The 10,774-nt window shown below is 56.3% G+C and overlaps 1 protein-coding gene across 4 annotated transcripts in view; it reads right to left on the bottom strand.

The window, feature by feature from the left end:
• Window positions 1-10,774, bottom strand: part of SH2D3C (SH2 domain containing 3C) — a 28,547-nt gene continuing 17,773 nt past the window's right edge. For all 4 annotated transcript variants that reach the window (XM_070430605.1, XM_070430607.1, XM_070430606.1 and 1 more), the window contains 9 exons: window positions 9,930-10,058; window positions 8,395-8,849; window positions 6,635-6,759; window positions 4,877-5,412; window positions 3,576-3,691; window positions 2,989-3,160; window positions 2,121-2,232; window positions 1,548-1,754; window positions 1-608 (listed from right to left, as the gene is read on the bottom strand). In XM_070430605.1, the coding sequence (XP_070286706.1) occupies window positions 433-608; window positions 1,548-1,754; window positions 2,121-2,232; window positions 2,989-3,160; window positions 3,576-3,691; window positions 4,877-5,412; window positions 6,635-6,759; window positions 8,395-8,849; window positions 9,930-10,058 (2,028 nt within the window). In that variant the 3' untranslated portion in view covers window positions 1-432. The remainder of the gene's footprint in view (window positions 609-1,547; window positions 1,755-2,120; window positions 2,233-2,988; window positions 3,161-3,575; window positions 3,692-4,876; window positions 5,413-6,634; window positions 6,760-8,394; window positions 8,850-9,929; window positions 10,059-10,774) is intronic.

The raw sequence follows: 10,774 nt of genomic DNA, 5'->3' as shown, positions 1-10,774 counted from the left end.
AAAGAGACATAAAAGTTTATTATATGAAAGAAAGAGCATGGCTTCTGTACACCTATTTACAGAACGGAGACTTATTTACAGCCAGATGGAGGCCTTGGTGTCGGTGGGGAGCAGATGCCTGGAGGAGAGAGAGGAGGCGTGAGGAGCCTCCCATGGCTCAAACACAGGGCACCTCAGCAGGACGGGGAGAGGCAGAGCTGGAGGGAGGAACAGGGATCCTGGTTCTTCCTGAAGGGAGACGTGGTGAGCATGTAGCAGGTGGGACGGAGCCCAGAATCCACGCAGAACCCCGGGGGCGCAAGGAAGATCCTGGCGTGGAGTCCGGTACATTCTTGGGCTGGTCACAGTGTCCCTGGGGTGCTCTGGAGAAAGGTCTGTGCCCCTCTGTCCCGGATGCTGCCCGCAGCTGCAGAGGGGAAGGGTCCACGGGGGTCACAGCTCGCTGGAGCGGACGGCAGGCTCCAGTTTGTGGGACAGGGCGGTGAGAACCTTGTCAAACTTCTCATAGCGCCGGGCCTGGCTGCTGCTGGCGCCCTGACTGCCCCAGAGGAGGCGCATCTGGAACTCGGTGCTGAACACCTCCAGGAGCTCTGGCTGGGCCTGAAACCCTGCAGGGCGGGGCACAGGGGTTAGGGGACCACCACCCAGCTAGGGAGGCGGGGGCTCTCGCAGGAGCCACCACATCCCTCAGGGCCCCCTCCAAGGGACACCTCCCGCAGCTCTGCCAGGGATTCAGCAAGGCTTATTGATGGACATGGCCTCACAGTTTAGTACCTAGTCTTTGCCCTACTATTTACAACATATAATTTTAAAATGACTGGAAGATAAAATATTAATGTTAATGGGGGGGTGGAGCTTGAGTGCCTTTTCTTTTCCTTTTTGTGTTTTTCTGCAAGTTCCAAAATTTTTCCTAAGAAACGTATATACGTTTTGTAAGTCAGTGCAAAAAAACGTGTTTTTGTGTGTGTGTGTTTTTCTTTCTGAAGAAGATAAAGGACAGATGTGCACCGGAATGCTCACAGCATTCACCTCTGGGTAATTGTGGGTGACTTTTTTAGCTTATTTTTGTTCAGCTTTCATTTCCAATTTGTCTATAGTAAACTTGTATGACTAAATAATGCCTAAAGCAGTAAAAGATGGATCGTCTGAAGCCACTTTCTCTGCTCCTTTCATGAGAGTTCTACCTTTCGACTGGGCTAAGAGCTCCTGGAAGGCAGGGCAGGTCTGTCTCAGCCCCAGCCCCCCGGGCATAGCACTTTGCAAACAACCTTGTAAAGTGGGCCTGTTAGAACACCCACTTCACAGATGAGAAAACTGAGGCTCAGAGAAGCTAAGACACACAGCTCTGATGCTCTTTGAATCATCTGTGTCTACCTGGTGCCTGCCACTAACAATTGCTTGTTGAAATGATGAGTGAGGAAGAAAAGGGATGAGAAAAATGAGTCAGGGAGACAGGGCAGGAAGGAGGAGTGGAAAATGGGAATGAACATTGGAAGGGAAGGGGAGAGCAAGGCAAGTGGAGGGAGGCCCAGGCCCGAAGGACTCACCCTGCAGCTTGACCTCGGCGTTGGTGTGGTACAGGCCTCCATGGTGTGCCACCGTGCGGGCAGCCTCCAGGTGGGCCAGCACCACCTCCACGCCGTGCTCCGTGCTGCCCCAGGGCTCCGGACCCTCAGCCGGGGCCGTGTCACACTCCAGCAGAGTGATGAGCGGCAGGACATGAGGAAATGTGGTGTTGCTCAGTGGCGGGCCTTCTGCAAGGAGGGAGATAGCAGGCTCTTAGAGACCCTGAGGGCCCCACTGCCCACTGTGGCCCCAGAAACTGAGACACAGAAGGGGAAAGGGTGGGGCCTGCCTAAGGTCCCAGAAAACCCCCAGGGCTCCTGACTCCTGGACAGACCATTCCTTTCAGATTCTTTCAACTAAATCTATCGCACCCTTGACCCGGCCCCAAGGGCCACGCCTGGACAGGGCTGACAGTTGCCAGGTGCAGAGTGAGTGCAGGAATAGCTCGCACAGAGCTCAGGCAAGCTCTCATCATCTTCCACACCGGAAGGTCTTGCCAGGCCCAGAGAGGGTTGAAACCTGTGCAAGGTCACACAGCAACATGGGGGAGGTACCTTTGCCCTCATTGAGGCTCTTGAGAAACGGCTTGAGCTTCTTCTCGTAGAGGATGGCACCCTCCGTGTGTCGCTGTCGCAGAGTCATCCATGTCTGCTCCAGCCGGGCAATCTGGGGAGACCAGACTGTGAGCGACCAGCCAGGAAAGCGGCCAGCAAGGGCCACAGGCCGCCCTGCCGAGTGGATGCCCAGATGTACGGTTATTATGATCACCATTCATGTATCAGGGATGGTGCTAAGTCCTCATGAAGCCCTCCCACAACCCCCATTTTACAGATGAGGAAACTAAGGCTCAGAGAAGGGAATGACTTGCCCAAGGTCATTCCAGAAATAAGTGGTAGAGCTGGGAGCTGACCCACGGCCTGTAGGACCCCCATTGTTACTATTTACTAGGCACAGGAGAGGAAGTGCAGTGTGGATGAGGTTTGGGCGATGAAATTAAGACAGACCTGGTTCTAATCCCAACTTTTTCAGCCTCTGACTGTGTGACCTTAGGCAAGTACTGCTCTGCCTCAATTTCTCCATCAGTAAAATGGGGACAATAAAGACATTTACCTCGAGATTGTTTTGAGGAATCTGTGCTTGTAAAATACTTAGTGTAGCACTAGCATCCAGCATACAGTACGTGCTCACTAAATGACTGATACTCCTATATGCACCTCATGCATTTTACAGGTGGGAAGACTGAGGCCCAGCGAAGGGGCAGACTTGGTGTCGGAGCAGGTCAGCACTTAGAGAACCCACTCTTCCAGGAGCCCTTTCCCCAATGCTGCTGAGTTCTTCCAGAATCACTACACAGCCATCCCGAAGGAAACTAGCCCAGGGCGACAGTCCCCCTGAACCCGCTCTGCCAGGGCCCCTCCGTACCTGGGCCATATCCAGGGCGCCCATGACCGCAGCGAAGCTGAACATGTTGCCCATGGTCCCCCGAAGCTCCGCGGCCAGCTGGATGGTTTTGTGCAGAAGCGCTGCCCGCTCCTCAGCAGAGCCGGTGCAGCCCAGGATGTCCACAGCCAGCATGATGGACATGGTGTGGAACCTGTCGCAGAGGCCAGGTCAGGGGGGCGGGGCCAAGGGCGGGACCAGGGTTCCTGCCACTGCCAGGGGTTAGGCACCGAGTGGGTGGAGAGCAAAGCCCAAACTGGGAGGTTGTAGAGACCACGAGGTCAGGGGGCGTGGCCAGAGAGATGATGGGCGGAGCAAAGATTCATGGACTATGATTGGTCAGGAGGATGCAAAGGTGAATCCCTAAAGGACTGAGTCTTTGAGAAACCAGAATTGCTTGGAGCAAAAGAATGACAAGTTGCACTTGGTCAGTGGGATAGGGGGCGTGGCCACAACCCCTGGGAGCCAGGCTGAGAGACTGTGATTGGCCAGCTGGCCAAAGCCAAAGGACGAGAGTCCCCCAGCGTGGGGGCGGGGTGTGTGTGTGGGGGAGGGGGGGTTTCCCTTACCTTTCCAGCAGGTCTAGACGTAGCTGCCGGCCATGGGGGAGGGTGAGCAGCTCCATGCCCCAGCGGACTCCCATTAGGGTCTGCATCTCCTTGGTAACGCCCAGTATCCTAGCAACCTGCAAGGACGCCCAGAGGGCTGATTAATTTCCTGTCTTGGCTGGCCCAAGCCATCTGGGAGTCAGAAAGCTTTATCTAGGAGGGCAGCCTGGCTGGGAGGCCGGATTTGAATTCCAGCTCTACTGCTAACCCTCTTCGGTGGAGCAAAGGAGCCTTCTTTTCCTCATCTGCGAAATGAGGGATAAATGGGAAATGCCCAGAGGTGCCTGACGTGTTAAATACTCAGTGAAGGTTAAGGACCAAGGACTGCCCTATTCCAGAAGGCCAACCTGAGTCCCAACAAGAGAAAGGGGCAGTCCGACGTCACACACAGGGCCTAGAACCCAGGGCTGCTCCCTTCACACCTTAGTGCTCTTCATAGAACTTCCCTGCACTCTCTCTTCTTGCTTCCTGAGCTTGGAGACCAGTGCGACCCAGTAACCAGTGCACTCCAAACTTCGGAGTGAGAAAGTGAGGTGCAGAGATAGCTGGGGTTCTAAGATGAGCAAAGATTCATTCACAGCAAACACTCTGGGCTCTGACAACTTATGGGCCCAGGTAATGAGTTTTGCTTATTTTGTCCACCAGGGGGTGTGGGGGCGGGGAATTGGGTCATTTACGTTCCCTGGACCAGCCCCGGACTTTAGCCAGACTCAACAGTGAAGTCAGACACCGCTGGGTTTCAGGACTGCCCAGTTCCAGTGCCAAGCTGACATCTGGAGGAAGCAATATCTTGCTTTTTGCTTTTTTAAAGTCTCTATAAATTTATTTTTTAACATTTCTATTGGGTTTTTTTTTTAAGAGAGAGAGGAAGGGAGAGGAGAGAGAAGCATCCATGTGAGAGTGAACCATCGATCAGCTGCCTCCTTCATGCCCCCCATCGGGGACCAAACACAAAACCTGGGCATGGGCTCTGACCGGGAATCAAACCTTCAAACCTGCAACTCCTTGGTGCACAGAATGACACCCAACCAACTGAGCCCCACAGGCCAGGCCAACTTTTTTAAAAGGGGAAAATGGAGGCCCAGAGAGGCAAAGTGATCAGCCCAGAGTCACACAGCAAGTAAAGGACAGCCATGAAGCCAGAATCCAGGCCCACTGGCTATGTTTGGGGAATTTAGGGCCAGCTCCTCACTACCCTGATCCCAGTCCTAAAGCCAGGGGCCGGGGTGCTGCCCCTGTCCCAGGGTGCACTGAGCACCTACCAGGCAGTCAACCTTGGTGACATGCTGAGCCAACGTCCGGGCGTCCACCTCTGCCAGCAGTTCCTTGACCTTGCGCAGGAGGCCCACCTCCAGGGGCCGGTTATCCTTGGGGATCAGTAGTGACTGGAAAGTGGCTGGGTTGAAGGAAGAGGTGGCTTCTATGATGGGGACTGTGAAGGCCCTGCCCCAGTCCCCGTCGGGGGCCCCATTTTCTGACAGTTCCTTTAGCCTCTCTCCGTAGCTCTTGCCCTGCCGGCTGGAGGCCTCAGCTGCTGCCCACTCACGGCTGCCACGGACAGGAGGCTGGAGCTGGCAGTAATGGCCAGAGTCCGGGTCGCTGTAGCTGCTGAGCGATGGTGAGGGGGAAGCCTTGCAGAGGGTGTGGGAGGGACTGGCATAAGGGCCCTTGTCCAACTCCCCAGGGGGCTTTGGGGCACTTCCAGGACACAGCTGGGGTTCACTGGAGCGGCGGGTGACCGGGGAGGCAGGCAGCACTGTGGCCGAGGGGGCTGCGGGGGCAGCATGAACACGGGTCACTGCAGGGAGAGAAAAGGAGAGCACTGGTTACCATGGCTCCACCCAGTGCGGTGCCCCCACCCCCTTCCCGAAGGACAGCCTCCATCTACCCTACAGGGGACATCCCTGCTTCCAACACAGTCCAGGCCCAGCGGGCACCAGCAAAAGGAACAGCCTTCAGCGAGGCTTGGCCATCACTGGCCCCCAGGGGTCTGCACACGCCCACCCTAAGCTGCCGCAGCCTTGGGAAAGCACGGGACTATGGGGGAGGGTGGGGCGGCGGGAGGGGCTTTCAGCGACTCAGGGAAGCTAAGCTCTGGCTGGAGTTCAGGGAGCCACGTGGAATTATTTCTCGGTGGATTAGTAATGATGGTTTAGTGAGTTCCTATGTGCCAGGAGCTGGCGATATGTTGGAGATACACTGGTCAACAACAGTAAAACCATCATCAAAGTTACAGGTGATGCTAATTGAGCCCTTGTTGCCTGCGAGATCCTTCTTGGCACATTGGTCCACTTAACCTCCTCAGTATCCTGTGGAGTAAGTACTTTTATGATCCTCGTTCTGCAGGTGAGAAAACTGAGGCTCAGAGAGGTGAGCTGACCTGTCCCAGGTCGCCCAGCCAGCAAGCGAGAGAGCTGGTAAAACCTGGCTCCTGGGTATTGCGTCCACCATGTTGCTTAGAAATTGTCCAATGGATCATTTCTGACAAGGGATTTTAACTTTCACACTCAGGCCTGTTGATTTGAAGGGGGATAGTTATGACAAAGTTTCTGGCCCGTGTTTAGGGACTCAAACCATTGCAATGAGCAAGCTGTGGAACTGTTTGTATGTCAACATCAATAGCTATGCTAGAGCTCTAGCTGGTTTGGCTCAGTGGATAGAACGTCGGCCTGTGGACTGAAGGGTCCCAAGTTCGATTCCGGCCAAGGGCACATGCCTGGGTTGCGGGCTCGATCCCCAGTAGGGGGCGTGCAGGAGGCAGCCGATTGGTGATTCTCATCATTGATGTTTCTATCTCTCTCTCTTCCTTCCTCTCTGAAATCAATAAAAAAAATGTATTTTAAAAAAATAGCTCTGCTATCAGGTTCTTAGAGTAAATTTTTACAGGGCCTCGCTCTCAGAAAAGAGGTAGAAAAACACATAATCACACACAGTAACAGAACTCATCAAAAGCACGTGCACACACACAATCATTGCCACCAGATCCCCCCACTGGCCCCTCTGCCCGCCGCTGTCCATACCGGTACTGTAGGCAGGGGAGTTGGGGCTCTCGGAGATGGGGGACATAGGCGAGTGCAGGTCTGGGATCTGGTCCATGCTGAGCGCACAGTTGCGGATGGATTCCCGGGGGTGGGGCAGTGCTGTGCTGTGGAGCAGACATCTTTGTGAACAGAGAGCCCAGTTCGGGTCCTCAGCCAACCTTAGGACCCCCACCTCCGCTTCCATCCCAGAACTACTGAACTTCAGAGGCAGAGAAGGCTCCGAGATGATCAAGCCTAACCTCCCAATGAGCAGGTACAAAAACAGCCCAGAGGAGGACGGCTTCTGCAGGCCGCAGCCTGCACACATGCTCTCTTTTCTGGGGACCTTGCCCCCAGCTCGAACAACTGTCGGGGATGGGGTTAGAGGGAAGCATGGGAAGCCCAGGGGAGTCAGGCCGACCGAGCGGGGCCCTCCTCCCACACTCTGCTAGATGCCTGGGCACACAGGGCCTGTGGCTCTTGGCACCATTACAGTCACTGCTTCCAAACCACAGGCCAAGTGGCTGCTGCCGCAGGGTATCCAGCCATCAATTCCTTGGCGGGCAGCGCCCAGCCCAGCCCAGGGAGATGAGACCGTCCAAGTGCTAGTGGCTCAGAACAGCCGGTCTCTTTGCAAACAGCCAGGGAAGCCACAGGAATCAGGAGCACTGACTGGACGCGCAGACCTGGGTTTGAATCTGTCTCACCACTCACTAGCGAGCTGCTGCCCCTTTCTGGGCCTATTTCCTCCTCCATCAAGTGGGGGAATGGACAGGAGCCACCACCCAGAGCGACCGGAGTTGAGGATACGAGCAGGGAGAGCACTCGGCACAGGCTAGGCGCTTAGGTGCCCAGGAGGCCCCCGGGATGATTCGCTGCTGTGGCTGCTCCTGGGACCAGGCCTGGTCTCACCCAGCCCCAGAGGCAATGGCGTCTCATCAAGATTCCATTCCCTGTGTGGTGGTTTGCACAGCAAAGCCCTCCACTCTGATGCCTGCCTTGGCCTAGCTAGGTGGGGCGGGAGGGCAGGTAGGGAGGGAGAGGTAGAGGGGGAAGGAGGGCAGGAGAGGTAGATGGGGAAGGGGGTAGGTGGGGAGGAGGGTAGGTGGAGAAGGGAGTAGGTGGGGAGGAGGGTAGATGGGGAAGGGGGTAGGTGGGGAGGGGGGAGAGGTAGATGGGGAAGGGGGGTAGGTGGGGAGGAGGGTAGATGGGGAAGGGGGTAGGTGGGGAAGAGGGTAGGTGGGGAAGGGGGTAGGTGGGGAGGAGGGTAGGTGGGGAAGGGGGTAGGTGGGGAGGAGGGTAGGTGGGGAAGGGGGTAGGTGGGGAGGAGGGTAGGTGGGGAAGGGGGTAGGTGGGGAGGAGGGTAGGTGGGGAAGGGGGTAGGTGGGGAGGGGGAGAGGTAGATGAGGAAGGGGGGAAGGGAGGTAGGTGGGGAGGAGGGTAGGTGGAGAAGGGGGTAGGTGGCAGGGAAGTAGATGGGGAAGGGGGTAGGTCGGGAAGGGGTTAGGTGGGGAGGGGGGGGAGAGGTAGATGGGGAAGGGGGTAGGTAGGGAGGGGCGTAGGTGGGGATGGAGAGGCAAGAGCCAGGGCCCCCTGCCAGGGGGCTGAGTGAGCCCTGTGCCACACATGTCACTAAGGCTCCAGGGCAATCATTCCCCAGGTCAGTGTGCCCGGCCTCCCCTTTCTCACCAGCGCGCTCATGACTGACACGCCCACTTGACAAATGGGGAGACTGAGGCAGAATTAGGGTCCTTGCTTACCTGGTGGGGCAGCCATCGCTGCGGGTGACCTTGTCGGCGGTGAGCCCGTCGGTCATGGTGACGCTGCGCCGCTTCATGTGGCTGCCCTTGGGGCCCGCGGGGCTGGCGGGCCCGGCCGCCTTGCCCCCGCCCTGGCCCAGGCCATAGCAGGCCTCCAGGTAGCGCAGCGGGAAGGTGCGGTTGACGGGGCAGTAGATGATGGCGCCGCTCTGCTCCGACACAGCCTTGCGGCTGCCCACGTGGTACCGCACGAGGGCGGGCACGTGGTCGAAGCTCTCTTGCTCGAACAGGTACTGGATGTGGGTGTAGCTCTCGCCCGCCTTCACCACCACCTTGTTGATCTTGAAGTGCAAGGCCTGGTTGCGCCAGCGGCAGGTGAGCACGTAGTCGCCCAGGCTGGTGAGCGAGTCCCGGATGAGAAAGTCGCCGTTGCGCTGCACCAGGGTCTCGGACACCTGCAAGTGGATGTTCAGAGGCAGGCCATAAGACCCTGGATGAAGTCACAGGAACAGGGGGTCTGGGGAACTCAGGTCTCACACCTACGCCTCCTCAGGGCTCACGCTGGGCAAAGTGAACTCCCAATCCTCGCTCCTCCAAACAGTCCAGGCCCTGGCATATCTGGGTACCCTCCCACTGCTTTCTCTGCCTGGACCATCCTGCCCACCCTGCCCACCTGGTGAACTCCTATCCATCTCACAGTGGCCCCTCCTCGAGGCTCCCCCACATTCCCCACTAGGCACTTTATTCTTGCACTTCTCCCACTGAGCTCTGACTGCCTCCTGTCAGCGCCTGCCCTGGACCACCAGCCCCTGCTTCCGCTGCATCCTTGGAGCCCAGCACAGGGCCTGGCAGAGTTGATTCTTGACAAAGATTTACAGTGCGATTGAGAGAGGAAACAGGGGACCATCTGCCCCAATCTGAGCCTCAGCTCAGAACAGCGGTCGCCAACCTTTCGGAACTCAAGGACCACCAGTGGTCTGCAGACCACCAGTTGGCAACCGCTGCTCCAAAGGTTTCCTTAAACCAGCGGTCGCCAGCCTTTCGGAACTCACGGACTACCCGTGGTCTGCGGACCACCAGTTGGCGACTGCTGGCCTAGAAGCTCAACTTTGCCAAAACTGAGTAGCCTAAGGACTGATACTCACTAACCAAACACACAGGAGGCTGATGTACAAACCCTATAACATTAAAAAACAAATAACAACGACAACAAAGGACAATGTTCATTGAGCTCGCTGTATGTCAGACATCATGCTAAGCACTTTACCTGAATTATTTCATCTAATTCTCAAAACAGCCCTGTGAAGTAGGTACTATTATTATCCTCCATTTTATAGATGAAGAAACTCAGGCTCAGAGGGGTCAAGTGACGTGTGCAAGGTTGCACAGTCAGTAAATGGCATAGTTACACCTCATTCCAGTAGTCCCCTGTGATTGAACCCACCTCGCGCTAAGTCAGAGCCTCTCTGGGCTGGGGCTGGCTGAGCAGTGGGGGAAGGGTCTGGAGATGAGACCCCAGCTCTGAGCCCACTCACCTCTCGGGGGATGCGGCCATGGTACCAGGCGTGGCTGCGGAGATCTGTACTGCTGAGTTTGAGTTCTTCCTCCAACTCCTTGTGTAGTTTCTCAGGCGATGAGTCCAGAATGTACTTCTCCTTGGAAAACTGGGCGGAGACAGCAAGAATTGGCAACCGATCCAAAGCCCTGTGTCTTCTCCCCCTACCCATCCTACACCAGGTGAACCCTTTCATCCTGGGACCCCGGGAGCTCTTAGGCACAGGTGCCAGCCAGGTCCTCAACCAGGAGTCCTCGTCCTGGCAGAAGTAAAGAAATCACAGTGAATTCCACCAAACCGTGCCTACTGTGTTGCATGCCCTGTACTATGTGCCACGGGTAAGTAAGTGAGGCAATAAACAACCCAGGCTATGTCCTCAAGGAAGCCCCAACTAAGAGGAGAGGAAAAGCCACAGGAACATTTGAGTAGACTGCGGTCAGCACCACAGTGCTGGACAGCGGCAAAGAGCACGCAGGCTTTCAGAAGGAAGATGAAGTCTGGGCGAGGTGGGGAGGTCTAGGAAGCCTTTGTGGGCAAGATGGCAATAACAGAACTCTCGTTATGCACCAAGGACAACCAACTGGTCTTGAAGTGGGGGGAGGGAGGAGTGCTACGGGTAGATCTGGGGGGTAAGGCAGCAGGTACCCTGGCAAAGGCATGGACCGAAACAGGGCTGGATGGACAAAGAAACATTCTGGGATGGTGAATTATACAGTAGAATGGCAAGAGAGGCAGCTGTAAACAGGGGAGCCGGGGCCTCCACACACGCAAATCTGTGTTGTCCTTTAGGGTCCCCAAGGCCCTTTCCTCCTCGCCATCTCAAGC

Source organism: Myotis yumanensis, unplaced genomic scaffold (assembly GCF_028538775.1).
Source record: "Myotis yumanensis isolate MYYU_CA2020_CCGP unplaced genomic scaffold, mMyoYum1.0.hap1 SCAF_12, whole genome shotgun sequence".
NCBI lineage: Eukaryota > Metazoa > Chordata > Mammalia > Chiroptera > Vespertilionidae > Myotis > Myotis yumanensis.
This window is presented reverse-complemented; position numbering and strand designations above follow the sequence as displayed.